General features: G+C 39.4%; 2 protein-coding genes across 9 annotated transcripts in view; one reads left to right on the forward strand and one right to left on the reverse strand.

The window, feature by feature from the left end:
- Nucleotides 1–306: 306 nt before the first annotated feature.
- Nucleotides 307–23397, forward strand: part of LOC124112631 — a 71308-nt gene continuing 48217 nt past the window's right edge. Inside the window, exon 1 of the mRNA XM_046472761.2 lies at nt 307–391. Coding sequence (XP_046328717.1) covers nt 327–391 — 65 coding nt within the window. The 5' untranslated portion in view covers nt 307–326. The remainder of the gene's footprint in view (nt 392–23397) is intronic.
- LOC124124735 overlaps nt 16641–23397 on the reverse strand; it is a 48251-nt gene continuing 41494 nt past the window's right edge. For 3 of the 8 annotated variants that reach the window (XM_048391671.1, XM_048391678.1, XM_048391679.1), the window contains 2 exons: nt 18915–22888; nt 16641–18643 (listed from right to left, as the gene is read on the reverse strand). In XM_048391671.1, the coding sequence (XP_048247628.1) occupies nt 22749–22888 (140 nt within the window). In that variant the 3' untranslated portion in view covers nt 16641–18643; nt 18915–22748. The remainder of the gene's footprint in view (nt 18644–18914; nt 22889–23397) is intronic. The other 5 variants (XM_048391672.1, XM_048391677.1, XM_048391676.1 and 2 more) reach the window with 5 other exon arrangements.

Raw genomic sequence — 23397 nt, forward strand, 5'->3', positions numbered from 1 at the left:
TGAATTATAAATGGCTTAACGTCTTCATGGACTATTTGCAACAGACAAAGAATTCAAAACCGCTTCAACTTAGCTAAAAAGCACATAGACAAAGTTTTAGAAACTGGCATCAATTCTTAATAAGCATAATCACTGTTGGATCGAGCAAGCTACAGCTTTTGTTATGTTGTCCCCACAGATACAGTCAGTTTACAGGGTGGCGTCATATCATTTGAATATAGTGGACTAAACAAAAGAAAAGAGTCCGCTTGCTCTCTGTGACGAGACAATCAATACATTCAACTGTTGGCACAAGTCAGTATGGCGCTGGCTTAAGTCGCTGAAACATGGTGTGTGGAGGGATGTCGATCTTCTTCCGATTGGTGTTGTTGTGTGCAGGGATAGTTGGCAAGTAAGTGAAATGTGGAATTGTATTAGATGTTTTATTTGTAAAACAATCGTTTGTATTTTTTCCGTTTGGGGTCTTTTGCAGGAAAGTCAGATGTTTTGGGATCAGACCTTTCAATCAGAAACCCAAATTTTGAAAACTACTACACTTCTATAAAGTACAAAGTTTATTTGTAAATATGTTACTTATTTATTATCCACCGCCCTTCACAGGTACAGGCAAAAGCAAGACAACTGTTCAGCTGAACAAACACGGGTACATGTGGTACAAGTCAAAATACAGAATTACAGCTGACATCATTTCGGTCACTGGTGTGTCAAAATTGGGAATATTCTCCACATGTCTGCCAAGGAAGTTTTTTGGAAGCCTTACTGAGGCCTTGCATGATGTAGCGCTGATAAAAAAACAGCCCTATTGAGCTGCGTTTGGATAAGTTGGAAAATTGTGGATTTAAATGTAATAAGGAAATGTTCCGTCAAGAGGTGAGGTGACATGGTGAGGTGAGGTGAAATGGGGTTTAACGTCGCGTCCACGATTATTGCACGTATATAGCGACGTGCATGTAGGTGTGTGTGTTTGTGTGGCTGCTTGTACTAGTCCGGACTGATACTGATTTAAAGTGCTAGCTCACTGAGATACCATGCCGCAGTTTAACATGAATACCCCACTCAGACACAGTATACTGACTCCTAGCCGACCAGTCCTTGTTTTAGCCCCTTAATGCCGAGCGCCAGACAGCGTTACAACAAGTACCATCTTTTAACGTCTTTTGGTATGACGCGGCCGGGGATCGAACCCCGGACCTTCCGCTCTCTGGGCGGACGCTCTACCACTAGACCATGGAGGCGGTCTGTTCCGTCAACAACCTTAGACATAAGTGTGAACGTCTTCATTTTTGTCATCAGACACCAACAGTGTATTAAAGCTCTACGTCTATCCATCAATCTCTTGGTGGGCATGTTACATTTTAAAGATTTGTCAATATTCGAAGACGTTCAGTCGCTGTCATGAATGTCTTTTTTAAAAACACAGTGTGGCTATTTTGCAAAAGGAAACATGTTTTTTTCATCAATGGAATGAGCTTTATCTAAAATATGGAAGATGAATTAATAATTGTGGCCACTGAACATTGTGTGACGTCAGTGAGTCATTGAACATTGTGTGACGTTAGTGAGTCAATGTCCATTATGCAACGTTAGTGAATCAATGAACTGAAGATTGTGCGATGCCAGTGAGTCATTGAACATTGTGTGACGTTAGTCAGTCCCTGTCTATTGTGTGACGTTAGTGAGTTACTGAACATTGTATGACGTCAGTGAATCACTGAATATTGTGTGACGTCAGTGAGTTATAGACCATTGTGTGACGCCAGGTAGTCACAAAACTAAACATTGTGTGACGGTAGTGAGTCACTAAACATTGTATGACGTCAGTGTGTAGCTGAACATTGTGTGACGGTAGTGAGTCACTAAACATTGTGACGTCGGTGAGTCACTAAACATTGTGAGACGTCCCTGAGTCACTGACCATTGTGTGACGGCAGTGAGTTACTGACCATTGTGTGACGGCAGTGAGTCACTTATCAGTGTGTGACGTCAGTGAGTCACTGAACATTGTGTGAGGCAAGTGAGTCACTGACCATTGTGTGACGTCAGTGAGTCACTGACCATTGTGACGTCAGAGAGTCACTAACCATTGTGACGTCAGTGAGTCACTGACCATTGTGTGACGTAATTGAGTCACTGAACATTGTGTGACGTCAGTGAGTCACTGATCATTGTGTGACGGCAGTGAGTCACTGATCAGTACATTGTGTGACGACAGTGAGTCACTGATCATTGTGTGATGGCAGTGCGTCACTGAACATTGTGTAACGTCAGTGAGTCACTGAACATTGTGTGACGCTAGTGAGTCACTGAACATTGTGTGACGTCAGTGAGTCACTGAACATTGTGTGAAGGCAGTTAGTCACTGTCCATCCTGACGTCAGTGAGTCACTGACCATTGTGTGACGTCAGTGAGTCACTGAACATTGTGTGACGCTAGTGAGTCACTGAACATTGTGTGACGTCAGTGAGTCACTGAACATTGTGTGACGACAGTTAGTCACTGTCCATCCTGACGTCAGTGAGTCACTGACCATTGTGTGACGTCAGTGAGTCACTGACCATTGTGACGTCAGTAAGTGACTGACCATTGTGACGTCAGTGAGTCACTGACGATTGTGACGTCAGTGAGTGACTGACCATTGTGACGCTAGTAAGTCACTGAACATTGTGTGACGGCACTGAGGCACTGACAATAGTGACGTCAGTGAGTCACTGACCATTGTGTGACGTCACTGAGTCACTTAACATTGTGTGACGGCAGTGAGTCACTGAACATAGTGTGACGCCAGTGAGTCACTGATCATTGTGTGAAGGCAGTCAGCCACTGAACATTCTGTGACGTCCGTGAGTCACTGAAAATTGGGTGACGCGAGTGAGTCACTGAACATTGTGTGACGTCTGTGAGTCACTGAACATTGTGTGACGGCACTGAGTCACTGTCCATTGTGACGTCAGTGAGTCACTGAACATTGTGTGACGCTAGTGAGTCACTGAACATTGTGTGACGCCAGATAGTCACTAAACATGGTGACGTCACTGAGTCACCGAACATTGTGTGACGTCAGTGAGTCACTGACCATTGTGTGACCTCAGTGAGTCACTGATCATTGTCTGGCGCTTGTGAGTCACTGAACATTGTGTGACGTCCGTGAGTCACTGACCATTGTGACGTCGGTGAGACACTGACCATTGTGTAACGCTAGTGAGTCGCTGAACATTGTGTGACGTCAGTGAGTCATTGACCATTGTGACGTCAGTGAGATACTGACCATTGTGACGTGAGTGAGACACTGACCATTGTGTGACGCTAGTGAGTCGCTGAACATTGCGTGATTCCCGTGCAACCTTTTGAGTTGAGTTGATTGGTTCAACTGTGTCATATGGCCCTGTGACGCAGGGGTAGTATTATGCAGATGGCTGTTCCAATGAATGCTCTTTCCACCCGTGACGAACAGGTCTGGTTGTTGATGAAATATAGTGATAGCTAAATAGACAGATTTGTTTATTCATGCACCGATTGTCTTTAAATGTAATATCCAGTTATGTATGACTGTTTAATAATCTCATACCAACTTTGACTGGAGTAGGTCCAATAGTTTTTCAGATATTGTAGTAAACGTCGGTACCTTAAATTAACTTCCAGACCATAGTTGGAAATTTCCAATACATCTCTGTCAAATAAACTTTACGCAGTTTAATGTTTACAGATCAATACGAAATGATAGTGTTGAAATCCAGTTTTGACGAAATTCATCTACAAGGCACGTTTTAAATACCCCAATGAAAGCTATATTGTCCCTGACAGACTGGTTTAACCATTCAAATCCCAAACCATGCGAAAATAAAATGTTACGAACAGATGCTACCCAAGTATTATGACCAATGTTGTCGAAATACATCAACATGTTATATACTTTTCTTGGGATGCGCCCTTCATGCATTCTGGTTAATTTTAACCATTATTACCCACGTGGTGAAGATACAGGTGGTAAGATACTAAATCCATGCGTCACACGTGTGTCGTACAAGGTTGACTTTGTTTTATTCGTTTTGATTGGATGTGATCTCTGTCACACCGGGGCTACTTTTTTCATTCATAAAAAAATAGCGAGACGTCATTCATTTTGCAACTGCAAGGCAGAACTGAAGAAATTAATGAGAACGAGAGATATTTACAAACACTTTATTAAATCAAACAAAATAGTCACACGCATCAAATTCGGTTTGCATTATATATAAGTTATGCATAGAGCTTCTACAAACATTATATAATTGAGTTATATCCATTTACAATGCACGACTACCGATCAATAGAGCGAGGGTCCCCATGAGCGTGACGCACCCGACCACTTTCGCAACTTTCAATTTGATTTAACGTAAAAGGATAAGCGTGGTAAAATGAAGTCTGTTTAAACTATCTGGGCAGATATCTAGACTTACTTGGGATGATCCGGCTGTGCCATCAGTGTCCACTTCGAAGCGTATTTTGTGGCACTGTTTCGGGAAGAGTTCATGAATGAACGTACACGAGTGCACGACCAGATCACTAAAAGTGAACAGTTCTGATACAAATCATTCGAAAACTCCATGGAAGTGTGCCTGACTTCTGATTTTGTGGCCCCAAACATCCCAAATGTGAACGATAACATTCCCTATCTCTAGCGTAAAACGCTGTGAGTAGATCACGGTTGTCTTTTCTTTTTCCGGTGGTGACCTTGCCCTTCGATCGTTCGAAGCTGTCACTGCAAGCAGACTTGAGTTTGTTGATTTTCACGTCTTCAGTATAGGGTGGTTCATTTAACATGAATGTCTTTGGCGAACACTCTGATTTCCCTCTTCCAAAATGGTACAAACATGATATAAATTCAGCTGATGGATCAAGGAAACCGAACCATTTTGATTGCACAGACGGAACACCGGCAGGTCGAGTGACCGACTGTTAGGCCGATATTCAAAGCGCGTCGTTAATGTGACTTTTCAAATTTTCTTATAGGTGTCCTTCGTACCATCAACATAGCGCTTGAATTACCATAATTTGAAGAATTTCTGCCAAAAGGATCTTGAGCGTCGGTGCTGTTTTGTTTGCAAACAAGTTGCAGGCGCATGTTGTTAATGCGTATGCATAGAAATGTCAACAATGCCCATATTTGGCTATATATCAATATTCATGCGCAACCAGATTTTGCAACCGGTTTCAGTTTTGTCTGTCAACGAACGAAAGTTGTTATGTATTTACACTTAAATATATATTTAACGTGGGTAATAAATAAAATACCACACTCATTCTCGTTAGATACCTTTTTTACGATGGCTTTCGCTCAGTCAGATTCCATAGAAAGTTCACACTTTTCGTAAAAATGGTATCTAACGAAAATGAGTGACTGTAGTATTCTCTATATACTTTATAATACGGACCTGTGCATTGACATAGAGCGGGCAGCGACAACATTCACCATAGACAATGGCATTTGGTGTTTGTTTTCCCACCTTTAAAATATACTCACACGCAAAAGAAACGCAAGTCGAGTATGCAGTATACATGTTATTTATTTTCAACAGTAAAGACAAGAAATACTAATAGGGCAAGATTGACAAAATATTGAGTGAAGACAGTTTACTGGATTAAAAGGCAATGACATAATTGTTTTTTTTTCAAATGTTAAGGGCTTACACAGTTTCGGTGTGACCACCATTAGCATTGATTACTGCCACACATCTCCTGTACATTGAGTGGATCAGACGATTTGTGAAGGCCCTAGAGATCCTCCTGCACACATCCAGAGCAACTGTGCGTAGTTCATCGGCAGTTGTAGGGACTTGGCGCACATTGTGCAGACGCCTTTGAACCTCATCCCACAAGTGTTCGATGGGGTTCAGATCAGGGCTGAGGGCTGACCACGGTAAAACACGGATGTTGTGTTGTTGGAGAAAGGCCATGGTAGCTCTGGCAACATGGGGACGAGCGTTGTCCTGCTGGAAAATGTGTTGTTGATGTTGTGAAAAAAATGGAACAACGTGGGGTCTGATCACTTGGTCGATATACCGCTGAGCAGTGACGCCGTGTCCCCGACCTTGACCAACATTCAGAAACATGGGTCGAAGTCTCGCATTAAGTCCAAACCCTGCCCATATGATGACGCTAGGTCCACCCCATGGATCCCTTTCAACAACGTTTCTGTCAGCGAAACGATCACATCGACGCCGCCAAATTCTGACTCTTCCGTCTGCATGGGAGACACAAAAGACGACTTTCATCAGAGAAGATGACACCCCTCCACTCACGATGACGCCAATTGCGATGACCCTGTGCCCACTAAAGTCGTGCTTGTCGATGCCGTTGATTGAGAACAGGACGACGTGCTGGTCGACGACACCTGAGGTTGCTGGAAAGGAGACGTCGGATCACAGTGTCCCGGCTAATGTGTCGATTATGTGTTCCTGTGGTCTGTCGAGCACTTTCACTTGCAGTTAGGAACGGATGTCGCTGGTGTTGACGGGTAATCTGCCGATCTTGTCGAGGTGTGGTGACCCTAGGACGACCGCTCCGAGGAAGGTCATCTGTGGTCTGTGTAGCATTGTATCGATGCAGGAGACGGTAAATTGTGGTTATGTTATCGTTGAAATCACAGGCAACATCTTGCACAGACTCTCCAGCTTCCAAACGTCCGATAGCCTGGTTTCTCTGAATTTGTCATTGTTGACCAAGGAGTGGTAGGTCTAAGAATCGGCCACAGTTTTATACCCACTACAGTTCGTGACAGTTCGTGCATTTTCGATTTCGCGAGAAATGGATGCATGATACCCACCTATTCATTGAAATGGTGCGTTTTGGCGATTCGTTTTTTATGTTGCGATTTTACTCGGGGCTTCCAAAATGCAACCAAAAATATTGATAACACCATCAGGCTTCACTACATGGTAAAACTCGTATCAATTTATGGTTCCGTGTTTGTTACCTATTTGCTTAAAGCCACTTGCGTTTCTTTTGCGTGTGAGTATACTTTTACATAACAAAAGATGAACTCGTTCTAATTTATCATACCGCTTGTAACCCCATACTTCTGACCCACATAAAAGTATTGGTAATATCTGTGTATTCAATATTCTAAAATATACTTTTGGATCAATCATTCCTATTTTATTCAAATTTATATTTATTTCCATCAAAGCCCGTTTTCCACGATTTGCTAGATCAGCAATACAGACTGGTTATAACTAAATTTGATTTGGAATTTAAATCAATTTGACATTTATTTCTTAGAATTGATAAGAACATGTAAATCTTCCAAGAACAGCTATTTGAGCGTCTTCGGAACTATGACATCGTTTCCCGATTTTGATTTCTGTGATTCATTCAGATAACCAATGTCCTCTTCTAACTATCTACTTACTACTCTCGCTGTCAATGTTGAGAACATGTCAATGTTCTAAAACAGATAAGTGAATAGTTGGTACATGTACGCATTGACCCGTTGGACGCAGGATATTTAATAATTTCATGAATCAATAACTGAACTAGTCTAACGGATGTTTTCTGTAAAAAGTGTATATAGCAAAAGTGACGGTTTAAGGTAGGTATATTACGTACGGGTTTGACCTTAAATATATGCTATATATTGTTAAAGCAATACACGGGCTTCTTTCTTCCGAAACACATGTATGTACGTGAAATAAATATCCTTGAACGCCCTGTACTATCACTATTTCATAGTGATTCATAGACACATGCTCATGATACAGTCTGAATAGTACAATCGACGTTTTTCGCTACGACATATTTACGCCAATCTTAGCGCTAAGACAGCTTCGTGAATAGGCCCTCTGGCATATTGCACAGAGTTCTTATGAATATGGAAAGGATTTTGTCGCTTTTATTATCAAAACTGCAGCATATGAAATATTTCATCAAAATTGTGCAGTAGGTATTGACGCTTGTCTTTCGAAATATACCAACTCAAGTTCGAATCCACTGTCGGCGGAACATTTATAGCTCATGGTGTTTGTCATGATATAACAAGCCAGTTGGACTTATCCGATAACACACTCACAAGTAATCAGAAAGTTAACCTCAGTTACTTTCGGAAGTAGTGACCTAAACGGACCTAAATTTAATAGATTCATAATTAGCTCCAGGTTGTTCCTCTGGTCACCACTATGAAGACCCGCTACACAACTTTATTGTTTGTTGCAATTATGATCTAACTCAAAGTAATTTATTATATTAAATAAAAGGATATGATATCAATACAGATCTTTACGGATGTGAAGGCCTATCATCTGAAGCAAATCAAGAAATTCTTCTGTCTGCCCATACTTTCATCACAAATTAGGGTAGATTTAAACTTAAATATTACACCAAACCCTCACATATAATATAGATGTATATTGTGTACATTATGTAGTATTTAATATTACGTATAACCTCATTATTCTGTCTACCAAAACCAGACACTGATGATCATGCTTGATAACTGACCACCAAGGTATTTTTTTGTGTAAATATTATGTGTGCATTGACCTTGACTATCTTTGTTACCTGATTTCTAGGTAGAGAGAGGTACTCAAATAAGCGCTGTCTTGTTTACCGATCCCAATTTTCAGATGAAATAAAATATGTTTAAACCACTTACTTTCCTGAACATATGCGCAAGCTCAAAATGTAACAAATTGATTTGTTTACAAACACCAAACGATGAAACTAACATCGCTATTAACTGCTCTATCCAGCGAATATGTGCCAGAAACAATGTAAAAAAACAAAATCACTCTATTGCGAAAAACATTTTTTGTAAAAAGATAATTCCAGAATGTTTCATATTCTCAAGAAAAATGTAATTCTATCGTGGGACTTCCCGGAATGCCCGCTACTATTGATTAAGGTAGGCAAACCAATGAAGCGTGTTGATTGGTAAAACACTAGAGGGACTATAGGGACCGTCTAACTACCCACGTCGAAGGCTGACATTTTATTATTAATAAGCGGAGTCCCAGGCAGACAAATTATAGAGTGCCTGATAACAGCCTGCAGACCACCCTGCAGACCACCCTGCAGACCACCCAGCGCCAGCCCCTGAGTGGTCAGACAACCATTCAGCAATATCACGACACTGTTTCAAATTATCTTTGCTTGTAAATGCGCTTATTTTAAAAACAACAGCATATGTACATTTATAGTGTCATATTCTATAATATACTATATCACAAATTGTATTGTTTGCGTTTTCCGTGGATGCTAGTATGATATTTGAATCTTGATTGGTGAATTTTGAACATGTGAAAATGAATTATAAATGAAAAGAAAATGCCAATCCTTGTAAAATTCGTATTTGAAATATGGCTTCAGGACAATCGCTTATGCATCCTTAAGCTACCGTTGTGTGCGGGCACCCCTTTATTAATCTAAAATGTCAACAGTTCTTTAAAGACGACCAGGTGCTATAAAGCGTACGCATAGACACACTGTAGCCGCTCATTCATCGTCATGTATATCACGAAGTAATTTGGGTATTATCATCAAAGCTTCACGCCCGTCTGTTAGGTTGACTACATCGTTGCCGATTACACAAGTTTGCTTCGATTTGTTTATTCGAGAAACGAGGCAAAGTACGTGAGGGGTGTTAGAATGTATAAATGCCTCACCGTTTGTGGTACGTAAAAATGTGCAATTATCAATCACACGAAATAAAAAATTGGAGTCACCCGAATGGTTTGAGTAATAACAACGACGACCCAATGTATTATTAGAAATAATATTGATGTTATTTTACATGTTCATTTAAAGACCTACCTTGATAATTCCATCCAATGCCATCTTCCCGAGGCAAGAGAGTTAACTGACTTTAAAAAGCCAGTTTCCACCCTTGCCGAACTTGGCTGGAATTACTGGGCTCGATCGTAGCGCCACCAGTGGCTATTACGAGTTATGTCCTTTCTATGCCTCTCCTATTGACCAATCAGATTCAACCTCTCGTATCACTTGCATTTGTTTCAAACAAAAAGGTGGCGCCCAGTCAAGACGATCTGATCGATAATCAAGATCTATATTGTGATAAAACGAGTCTTACATCGCGAAGTGCATCAAATCACGTGAGCACCTTGACTCAAAACATGAAAAGATTTAGAAAATATCTGTTGATAACGAGTTAACGGTGCACATGTTTTGCAAATCCTGCAGTCGACCGAAATCTGCATGACACTTTACGAACCGGATTTCGATTTCGGTGCGCGATTTTGATTGGACTATGCATAGACTCGTTAGTCCAGCCAAAATGTAACTCCATAATACCAGCCTAGTTCGGCAAGGGTGGAAACTGGACTATTATAGTCAGTTAACTCACTTGCCTCGGGAAGATGTCCAATGCCGGCGTCATGCGAGTCACACTTTACAGACACGCGATAAGCAGTTTACGTCAGACCTCTGTACAACAACAAATGCTCCTGGTAGACACAGAATCTTTCACAAAATTTCGAAAAATCACAAATCCACTCTTTATTCATGATGATCCTACTTGGGGTAGTGTTAATCATAACGAAGAACGTTTTCAATGTTAATGTTTGAATTATTGTGATATTAGATTAACATGTTACTTTTAATGGGCTTTAATATCAGGACGTGTTGTTTGGAAATACTAATCTTCAAGGTGATATCAATATTATTTAGTTAATCGGTATATGACTATTTACCCTCAAAAAGAGATTTGGCAAGGTTAATTTAAAACTATGATGTATTCTGTTACAAATTTATGTTACATGTTACATTTCCTATTGTTATTGAGTACAGTAGAGTTCTTCATATAGGTGGCGGTCGGTAGCCTAGTGGTTAAAGCGTCACGCCGAAGATCCGGGTTCGATTCTCGACAGGGGTACAATGTGTGAAGCCCATTTCTGGTGTCCCACGCCGTGATATTGCTGGAATATTGCTAAAAGCGGCGTAAAACCATATTCACTCACTCACTCTTCATATAGTCTTTTACATTTGTTTGGCTGTCGAAACAATCCCCTTTCCTTTTTAAATGAATTTTGTTTATATAAATATGATACCATTTTGTAAGGGCTTTAGTCTGTGTAAATATTGCTGAGCCCATGAAGTCTGCCAGCATATTCCGTGTATTTCGGGTGGCTATGTACAATGTCCGGCCAATCAAACACTGGAGTTTAAAAAATAAATAAAACAACATTATTAAAAATGAAAAAAGATAAAACAACAACATACAAGCACGTCTAATCATGCAACTCCAAGTCCTCATGTCCTCTCGTGTATCCAAACACATACCCGCATACATGAATCGTCATCCACCTTGCATACTTACACACCCATCTTACTATATCTACGCATCGCGATATGGCTGCCGATGCGATGTAAAATTATAACTTACTCATTCACGTACTAAATCTACGCCAACCCTCGTATCTCCTTGCACGCACGCACACAATCATGATTCCTCACCATATTACATCCATCTCACTATATCTACGTCAACCCCGATGTATCCGTCGTACTCATGCTTACGTACGTACACACCCATCTCATCACGCCCCTTTATCCACCACGCTATATCCGACCTCGTGTAACCGTACTCATTGTATGCACCACCTCCAATATAATACTGTATGCGATAAGCTTATTATTGGTGTAAGTGGATAAGCAAACATCAAAGGCTATACTTTAGAGTATCTTTAGAGGCGTCTTTATCCCCCCCCTTTCCCTACGATCACGAATATCCCGAATCAGCCCGAATCGGAAACTTTCAAAATTCGTGATGATTCGGCCAATAATGCAAACTTTCGTGGAGAATCGGTAGGAGGTACGAAGAAGTTAGGGCAAACGTACGACGGTGTTACAAAAACTCGTGGCTAATGGGGTTGAAAAATATGAAGAATGCCAGGAATGGGTTAAGAAACATGTACGCATTACAAGATTCATGTACGGATCATGCACGAATTGTAAGAATCACCTACGACTAAGTTACGAATATGCCGAATGCATGTACGAAAGCAGGACGATCGCAACGAATAAGATACGACTAATGCGACATATTTACGAATAGTTTGCGAAATTCGGGACTTTTCCTGACACTTCGGCATGTTCTTGGGTCCCGAAAGGCTGGCCACCATGAAGGTTCAACGGAAACTGAGAACACGTGTTGTTCGGTTCCTGGTCCTTGGGGAATCGTGTTGTTCTTACTTAATTCTTACATGATTCGTAGTTCACTCGGGGCATTCGTGGCTGTTTCGGGATGTTTTCGGGTTGAGGACAAGAAATTTTGGGAGCCACGAATCGCTACGAATAGCCAAGAGTGCAAAAGAATCAACTACGAAGCTGTTACGGAACATAAGAATTAATTACGAATGGTAAACCATACAGCCACGAAATTGCAATTCGGGGACCCTTCCACGAAAGTTTTTGACAAACAAAACCTTTCTCGCCGATTCGACGAACTCCCGCGAAGTGTACGAATGATTGGGAATCAAATAAGATTCATTTAAGAACTTCAAGAAATGACTGAGATTTATAAACGAACATGGAAAAAATCCTATTCGGGACGAGTCGGGATATTCGTGGCCGTAGTGAAATTGGGGCATTATGATATCCTTCAGAATGTATTTTCCCACATTTGTCACTTATTATAAGAGGATATTGAAAACAGATAGACTGTCATGTTATCTGACTGTAGATAGGATTTGTGATCTCAACAATTACCGGACCTGACCATGTATACATGATCTCATTTTGGGATACCAAGGGTACCATTTTAGTATTAGAGGAAGTTGGTCGTGAATTCATAATAGCATGTAGATATTTAATCCTTTCTTTCTCTGTGGGTAATCCTTTCAAGCTGATTGAAGGAGCTCACTGAATCAGTTGATGCATTCTTTGTAAAAAAATATCTGAATCTGAATCTGTGTTTATATGAAACTATTTTCCGTGGAGTCGGATGAGGTAAAAAGACAACTTTGCTAAAAATTTGTAAAACCATTTATGAAATATTCTTTCCAAGTTTGAACTCTATCACGATTATTTTACACAACATAGGTCGTTTTCTCAATGTTCTAATCTTGGGCTATTATAAAGTAAATTCATTTTAAACATCTTAAATTTTGTTTTGTTTAATATAAGAATATTCATGAGTTGTTTTCTCTCTGTTTTAAATGGAGAACATATATATATATATATATATATATATATAAGGACAAATGCTACCATTGGGCAACATTATGACATATTGCCACCTTTGGGCGACATTGCCATATATTACAAGCATACATAACTTAACTACTCTGCTACAAATATAAACATTCAAAGTTGAAACATAAGTATTAAAAAAACACCTAACCTTTTAAATATAAACAAATAAGGAATATATTTTTTATGTCGCCCATACCTTGTCGCCCAAAGGTAAAGTGGACAGTGTACATGTATATATGAGACCATTAGGCTACTGTCGCCCAAAGGTATATTAAGTATATGTCGCCCAATGGTTGCTCTTTATTATATATATATATATATGTCACCCAATGGTTGCTGTGTAATATGTATGTACCATATATATGTCTTTCTTATTTAAAAATTGCCACCATTTGGCTTGGCCCTGCCCAGTCATAAATACATTCCATACCATGGCCTTCAATTTTAATCTGTTGTTACATCATTCTTGAAATTCAGAAAACTACTGATGTGCTACAACACACATATGACCAATTCATAGTTCTACTATGGCAGTGTTTAATCTTATAAAAAAGACTGACCACTTCTTATGGTTAGTATTAACAGTCTGCACTTGCTATGATAATATGAATGTTTCCCTAAATACAATATTGCAACACCCATTTATCATTTTGCATAATTCTTCCCAACTCCTTCCTTCAGATTAGGTCAGAACTGAGGTCAAGAAATTTTGGTCAAACTTCCAGTTCAGAATGTTTCAAAAACATGTCTCCAAATAGAAACCCATCATGGCAGATGTATTAAATGTTGACTTTGACCAAGGTTGACTTGATTTCAAGCTTCCTTCTTTGGCACCCAAAGATCTCACAAGCCAGTATGTCCCTGCAAGAACTCTTCGACCAAATCAAGAATTCCTGCTGCAAGTTCCAAAATCAAAGTTAAAGACCTTCAGCATTGTACTCACTCCCTCTCACACTGAAATCAAAGCTAACACTCCAAGTCTGGGTGTAAAACACACATCTTTCAGTGCTATTCACATTATCTCTGCAGATATGGTTGATAAGCACTTACAGAGCAAACTGCATTCCTGCTATTTGTGTGTACTCGGGGCATGCCTGTGTGGTGTGGACATACAGTGCAATATAGATGGCCTTAATTTTTATTTTTGACAAAGCTCACTTTAAATGAAATAAGTTAGGAACAAGAACAAACCATCAATACATGCTACATTAATTAACCGCTATGATTGTTTTTTATCTTTTATAAGATTCTGAAAGTTTTCTCTATTGCTGTTTTCATGGAAACATGATGGAATTTAGAAATTTTGATGACTGGTTTGTATAGCTAATATATTTTTTTTTAAAAATTCCACACATGTAGATCATCATAAGTATCTGTGCTTTGTGATAGTTTGAATTTATGAATCTTTACCATATTTGTTTAGGCTAGATGGAAATTATTAATTTGTTGATTTTCTTATATGATATTGTTCCATATTTTTTTGTTTTTTATATCAACAATTTTCGGTCCTTTTGATAATTCTTCTTATGTAACTCCTCAATCAAATATTTATTCAAAGGTGTTCATGGTGATCTACTTCCTCGTATTGAACACTCGTAACATGGGAGATTCGGAAGGGGGGAGGGGGTCAATTGTCACTGGAACTCAATCTTAATTTTTAAAACAGTTAGAAATATGTAATATTTCATTCATTTACAAAGTATTTACTATTTGTTGTTGACCAGCGGGGATAACGGGGGTATTTGAGCTTTGCTCACTTCTTTCTTGTTTGTTCTGCTAGGCATTGTTTAACATCCTGGGATTAAGATTACCTTGCATATTTTCTCTAAGGCGGAAACAGCAATCAGATGTACACACGTTTTCTTGGAATCTACCAGTGATTCGGTTAAAACTTACTCATTAATATACCTTTGAAGGATTTCAGTGCAAGGATCGGGGAAAAATTGTATCTGAAACTATTTTTTTATCAGGAAAATATATATTCCAGTATCATGTTATTTTGGTTGCAGCTGTAATTAAATATTTAAATAATAATAATAAGCCTAAGCGTAGTGATTGCTGGTTATTTTTTCACATGGAACAATTTGACCAGTCACCGTTGAGGCTGCGGCACATGTGATCGTGAGAACTACATGTTGACATAGAATCATCAAACAACAACAAATGTGACATTTTTTATACATTTATGTATGTATGTATCATTGTTTGTATCAGTGTTTGTCTGTATCATTGATTGTATAACTGTATGTATGTATCAATGTTTGTATCAGTGTATGTATGTATCATTGATTGTATGATAGTTTGTATCATTGTTGTTTTCTGCCTCATGGTATGTATGTCTCATTGATTATATCATTGTATGTATGTGACCCGTAAAGATCTGTGGTAGAATAGGTCTTCAGTAACCCATGCTTGCCGGAAAAGGTGACTATGCTTGTCATAAGTGGCGACTGACAGGGTCGGTGGTCAGACACGCCAACTTGGTTGATGGGTGTCATCGTATCCCCACTGCGTGAATCGATGCTCATGATGTCAATCACTGGATTGTTGGGTACAGACTTGACTTTTTAAAGACCGCCATCACATCACATCTTATGTATGTATCATTGATTGTATAACTCTGTGTGTGTATGTGTATATGTGTCTGTGTCTGTGTCTGTGTGTGTATATGTGAATCTGTGTGTGTGTGTGTCTGTGTGTGTGTGTGTGTGTGTGTGTGTAGGATCATGTTACTAACCAGTTAACCACTAAACCAGCATGTAAGTAAGTATGCAATGAAGTGAGAAAGCAATTATCTAATCAGTACTAAATAATGTATGTATGTGTATGTGTGGGGATGTATCGGAGGGGATGTGTGCATGCATGCAGCTTGTGGATGGTAGTGAGGTGTGTTTGTTACTAACCTGTGCTAACCTACTAAACAAAAATGTGTGTGTGTGTGTGTGTGTGTGTGTGTGTGTGTGTGTGTGTGTGTGTGTGTGTGTGTGTGTGTGTGTCCGGTGTGTGTGTGTGTGTGTGTGTGTGTGTGTGTGCTATTTGGCCCCGCCCCTCAGCCCCCTGGGGGGTGATCATCCCTTCCATTTGTACAATTTTGAATTCTCACCACCGGGGAATACTTACAACCATATATGGCTGATATCTATCATTTAGTTCCAGAGAAGAAGTCGTTTAAAGCAATAGAGCCAAATTACCCCTATTTGGTCCCCTAGGGGTACAATCCCACCATTTGTACAATTTTGAATCCCCACCACCTAGGGATGCTTCCAGTCAAATTTTGTTAGTTTCCAATCAGTGGTTCAGAAAAAGTCATTTGTAAAATAAATGTTGACGTACGGACACCAGGCGGACGCCAGATGCCATGGTATGGACCAGGTGAGCTAACGATCATACATACATACATACAATGTTTTCCTAGACCACACCAAACTCTAATAATCACCTTAAACACAACAAAATATACACTGGAACAGCTGTGCGGTACACGGCAGTTTATTTTCGAAGCACAAGACGCAAGACACAACACACAGTGACATCACGTCACTCAATATACCATTATAACATGTGTTATAACATATAGAATATAACATATCGAAACATACAAATGGCAATGGTACCTGAAGCCCGACACGTAAAACCAGAGATAAAAATTTTGTTAATACAAAAAGCTCTGGAACCGTGTTCTCCCTACGAATGCAACAGGACCAGTAACTGGGGAGTATACAGTATTTGAATTACCCTTTACACATGTCCAACATACTTTTACAAATACAAATTATACACAAAAGCCTTATTTTACTCATCTAACATGGGTCACACACACCCAATACAGCAGTATTATAATGGTTCTGCCAACCGAACATTTCCAAGACCAAGTATTCTAATGGCTCTGCAGCCTACCGTACATTGTGTAGCCAATGAAATGCAAACATATATACAAAGTATTCTAAAGGCTCTGCAGCCACAATTCACATGTGGTAGTAAACACGATTATACCAATGAGTATTTTAACAGCTCTCCAGCATCATCAACACACATGGCCTGTCAACAGAGACAGATGACCATAACAGAATGTGGCCTCACCGCCACACGTCCACATCTCAAAACGAAATGCCTGAAACATGAAAAAGATATTAGAAACGGAATAATAAAAATGAAAGAAGCAAACATCAATAAATTTACATGTTAATTGAACTGCCGTGATTGCAAGCGAGAGAGGCGACATCATAAAATCCTACCCTTATATAGCCCCAAGTATCAGCGCCATCTACTGGCATTATTACCTCCCTTGATTATAGAACGTACCACTAGGAGAAAGTAGTTTCCCTCTAATTCACTACTTCAAACGAGGGAAACATCATTTCTCCTAGACCACACCAAACTCTAATAATCACCTTAAACACAACAAAATATACACTGGAACAGCTGTGCGGTACACGGCAGAGATTCAAAGAAAGTCTAGAGTCCGAGAGAAAGTGAAACTTTTTAGCCTGAATTGAAGATTATCTGTCACGTAGCCATCTTTTGCTTTTTCACTTCTCCAACGACCATGTCTCTTAAACATGCGATCGGGGATGCCATTATTAGCTGCTGCAGATGCACCACCACTTCGAAGACTATGCAGTCCATAATTCTTTATATTGTCAACAAATGGCGTAAATGCTTCAATGAACAATTCCCTCAAACGCGAATAAGTCATGGGTACATTAATATTTCTAAGTTTATAACCAGCAATACATTTGGACAAATCTCTGAATATATATTCAGATGAATCGAGACTTATCTCCGCACTATTTAGATATCTCTCTAAACATACCACTGGACAAAGCTTGGTGTTTGTCCGCCCAATAGCCAGCCACGCCCCATCTCTGTAGACATCAGTCTTAGACTGCTCAATGAATACCATCATATGAGCATCATAAAATACAATGTCTGATCTCGTGATCTGCAACAATTCTGCTGACCTTAAAAACCCAGCAAAGGCTAATAAGCACATTGACATAATTCTCAAATCATACAGTGATGGATCTGCCATTCTACCATCATACAACTTTTCTAGCAGGCTAATGGTAATTGGCTCCTTCTTACATACATCCTTAGCCAATTTTCGCCTTGCTGCCTCCAAGACATTACGCACCAGTGAATTATCAGTTGGACTTGCTAAACCAATACAAGTATGAGCATGACGGATGCTATAGAACGCTGTCTGAACAGGAGATATAGAATCACTCTGCTGAATTACAGATAACAGGTATAAAGCACAGTACAATGACGACAATGGCAATTTTACAGACATAGAATTGACGATCGCCCACCTTTTCCAAGCTCCAAAGCCATATGTATACTTTCTTGTTGTAGAATCAGCTCTACACCCTGCTAAGAGGCCTGGCAGAGCCGCTGCTAATTCGCGGACACCTCTCGGAAGTGTAGCAATCTCATCACTATAGTTTGTCCGAAATATATCTGAAACACCCAAAATACGGTCTTAATCAATCTTAAGCGCTAACATGTTAAATGAAAGATCTTTCTCTCCAAACATGCCACCCTTTATTCTACTGGCAACATAAGCCTCCTTCGATCGTGGCAAATACATCCAATCTCTCACCTGTGGAATGAATACTGAGTTGGGACATATCAATGGCCAGAAACAAGCAGAGTGCCACTCTGGTATCACAAGGGTACCCTTAGCCTTACATTCTGACATGTGTTTGATTGCCCTTGGAATCAAACATACAGGAGGAACCACCCAATTCCTAACTCCACTCCAGTTGACAGTGAAACAGTCCACAACGTCACTTCCAGGATTGCTGTACCTGGAATTAAAACACTGAAGTTTAGTGTTATAATATGACGCAAATCTGTCTGTTTGATGTGGACCCCATTTCTGTTCAATTTGCTGAAATATGGTCTTTGAAATACCCCAGTCATCATAATCAATCATTCTGCTAAGATAGTCAGCTGTCTGATTATCACATCGTGGAATCCACTGCATGTACAACTGTATTGACTGTTTTGTACATATTTCAAATATATGTAAAGTCAATGTTTGCAAATGTATTTTCATGCTGCCTTTCTCAATGACTGACACAATGTTTGTATTGTCTGTACACCACATAACACGGTTGCTCTTCAGGTTGGGAATAAAGCTCAGTAATGTCAAGTGAACAGCCTTTAACTCCCTCCATGTAGAACTCTGACGAGCTTCTTCCGCAGACCACTGACCATGGGACTTGTCAGAATCAATCTCAACACAGTACCCACCAAAACCACTATCACTGGCATCAGAATAAACAAGTCTTGTAGTAAGAGATTTTTCAACAAGTGCTCTTGAAGAATGTTTGTCAATATTACCCAGCCAAAATTTCAATTGATGAATACTGTCACATGAAAGTTTTAATGAACTATGCCAAGAAGAAACCAAAAGTATGTCTATGCTTAATGACCTTGTCATAAGCTGTGATAACGGCCCCAGGACCAGTTTCATGGACACTAGCTGACCGACAACAGAAGCTACATCTCGCACTTTGACATTCTTTGAATTGGATTTTAATAGGTCAGTAATTGAACACTTCACCTTGACTATCTTCCTGTGAGGTACAGATATAGTCATATTTGTAGTCTGAATGTGAAAACCGAGCCATTCCAAGGACTGTGAAGGTGCCCATAAAGATTTGTCAACTTTAGGTACAAACCCCGACTTAATCAAGTCATTTTTAATGACAGAACCTGAATTTAGTGCTCTTAATTCTGACTCTGCTGATAATATACCATCATCCAAGTATGTGACTATCTTATGTCCTTCAAAACGCCACTTCTTGACAAGCTGGCGAGTGACTTTTGTAAAAACGTATGGAGCTGTTGTCAGTCCAAAGGGAAGTACTACAAACTTATAAAAATGTGTTTTTCCATCAGGGGCATTCCAAGCAAAGCCCAAAAAGTCAGTATGCCCTCCGTAGATATCTATATGATGATATGCTGAATGGATGTCAAACTTAATTAGCCAATCATTTGCACTGATATATTCTAAAGCAGTTTTCCAATCTTCAAATTTCAAAGTCTTTTTGAGCACAAACCTGTTGACGATACTCAGGTCTAAAATCAAGCGTTTCTTACCCGATGACTGTATAGCGACAGATAGAGGATTAACAACATACGGCAGGATATCACACTCAACAACTAGTTGTTTCTTGACAAGCTCTTATACAGCTTCAAGCTCTTATACAGCTTCACACACAAAATCAGCGTTATTTAAGGCACACTTGTTATTATGCAAGTGCATTTTGGGTGACATACACAAAAATGGAATTTTGTATCCATTTTTGATTATATCTAAAACAAAGTCACTTGCACCTATCTGTTGCCAAAAGTTTTCATTCTGTTTCAAACAAACTTTAACGACAATTTCTGCAGCACCCTGCTCATATTCAAAGTAATTATCAGTCAATTTAAGATTACATGCATCGAAACATTGTGTAGATGAACACTTAGCTGATAGACCTTGGCATGTGCCCTCTCTACTGCGTGGCGGTTGCTGACGGGACGCTGCTTGACATCCTTGCAGTCTGGACATTTGCGTTGAGATAGGGACAGTCTCTTCTGAAGTGCGTGAATTCTCCGCAGTGAAAACATGATCCTTGTCGCTGACCTTTGCCTCGAAAAAGCTGGTTGTTGATTGGTGGAATCGACTGCACACCAGAAGAAGCAGGTAAAGCAAACTGCACAGGCTGTGTAGTGAAAGTCGTGGACCTGGCTCTTGACCTTGTTTCCCTCCCGTGACCAGCTGTATTCTTTTTCGGCTTTTATGTTTCTTACGTCTTCAGATGTCTGCAGAAACTCTTTTCGTATTGAGGTTAACTTGGAATCGATTGCCAATTCAATTTCTGTCTTGTTTGAATTAAGCTGAACCAAGATGGCATCTAGTTTTGCCGCGGTTGATTCATCAGTCATGTTGTTAATTGAACTGCCGTGATTGCAAGCGAGAGAGGCGACATCATAAAATCCTACCCTTATATAGCCCCAAGTATCAGCGCCATCTACTGGCATTATTACCTCCCTTGATTATAGAACGTACCACTAGGAGAAAGTAGTTTCCCTCTAATTCACTACTTCAAACGAGGGAAACATCATTTACGATCAATGATACAAACATACAATGATACATACAAACCATGATACATACATGTGAGTGAGTAAGTGAGTGAGTATGATTTTACGCCGCTTTAAGCAACATTCCAGCAATATCACTGCAGGGGACACCAAAAATGGGCTTCACACATTTTACCCATGTCGATGATACATACACACAATGAAACATACATTGATACATATATACAATGATACATACAAGGATAATTAATAAGACAGGAATATGGGCTTCCATAATTACCTTGGTACTAAATTTCAACCAGCAAGTAGCAAGTATTTCAAGCACATTCCAAAGGGATATCTTGCATTGCAAGTATTTCAAGCACATTCCAAAGGGCTAGTCTGCACAGCAAGTATTTCAAGCACATTCCAAAGGGCTAGTCTGCACAACAAATATTTCAAGCACATTCCAAAGGGCTATTCTACATAGCAAGTATTTCAAGCACATTCCAAAGGGCTAGTCTGCACAGCAAATATTTCGAGATCATTCCAAAGGGCTATTCTGCATAACAAGTATTTCAAGCACATACAAAAGGGCTATTCTGCATTACAAGTATTTCAAGATCATTCAAAAGGGCTATCCAGCAAAGCAAGTATTTTGGCACATTCCAAAGGGCTACTTTGCATAACAGGTATTTCAAGCACATACAAAAGGGCTATTCTGTATTACAAGTATTTCAAGATCATTCCAAAGGGCTATCCAGCATAGCAAGTATTTTGGCACATTCCAAAGGGATATTTTGCACAGCAAGTATTTCAAGACATTACATTGGGCTATTCTACATGGCAAATATTTCAAGAACTTTCCTACGGGCTACTCTGCATTATGAGTATTTTAAGCACATTCCAAACGGTCATTGTGCATAGCAAGTATTTCAAGCACATACAAATAGGCTACTCTGCATAACAAGTATTTCAAGCACATTCCAAAGGGCTATCTTGCATAGCAAGTTTTTTAAGCACATTCCAAAGGGCTATCCCCCATTGCAATTATTTCAAGGTCTTTCTTAAGAGCTACTCTGCATGGCAAATATTTCAAACACATTCCAAAGGGCTATCCAGCATAGCAACAATCTCATTAAAATCAGATCTTAGTTCTCGCTACTGCTAAACAAAGATCTGAGGACATCTCATTGTGGGTCATGTCAGAACGACCTTTCATCTGACCAATCAGAGCATCGCTTATCAGATCATGAAAGTGACAGTTAAAATGTGATTTTTGATGGTGCAACCTAAAAAAAAACCACACAGGGTATTCCGAAAGATAGTTATGGTCTTAATACCCCTCACAAGTTGAGAGGGATAGTTACATACATGTAGGTGCTAAAGTCCAGGTCACTCAGTCTGACAATTAAAGGGAAGAAGTTTACCATGTGTTGACAGAGCTAAATATGCATTACACTGTATTTTAATGTTCAGTTATCTAATTTTCCTGAAATGCGTTCCATCTCTTCTTTCTCCTTTGTTGTTGTTTGTTCTGTTCATTCATGATTTTGGTTCTAAGCTGAGCATATGAACAGTCAAGCTTTGAGCTCTGAAGGTATGCAAGAACTGTTTTCCTGTCTGAAAAATAACAAAAGTTGTTAAAATTATGTCCACTCTGAGGTCAACATGAGCAATAGAAATTTACACTAATTCTATAGTCCTTGTATGTATGTATCATCGACAGTTAAGTTGTCATACGGACAAGTAGAAATTTGCCATTTTAAGGATTTTACTATATATGTTATCTTTATGAGTATTAGTGGACTAAAGATGTTACTTTGAAAGGCTGCACAAATAGATATAATCACATATAATCCCATACATAAGTTTAGTCTATGGTTAGAATAAAAATAAATATGAAATAATATGACAACTCAATTAAACCCACAAATCTGAAAACACACATTGTGTAATTACCTTGTAAAATGCAAACGATATAGTCTTAATTTTTTTATTTATTTCTATCTATGTTAAATCTCAAAGTTGTGAGACAGACATGAGGTCACTCTGGAATGAAATAATGTCATGATGGAATGGATGACATCCCATGCGTCTGTGATAACAGAAAAAGGCATGAAAAGCACCCA

This window comes from Haliotis rufescens, unplaced genomic scaffold (genome assembly GCF_023055435.1).
Source record: "Haliotis rufescens isolate VD_foot unplaced genomic scaffold, xgHalRufe1.0.p SCAF_95, whole genome shotgun sequence".
NCBI classification, from domain to species: Eukaryota; Metazoa; Mollusca; class Gastropoda; order Lepetellida; family Haliotidae; genus Haliotis; species Haliotis rufescens.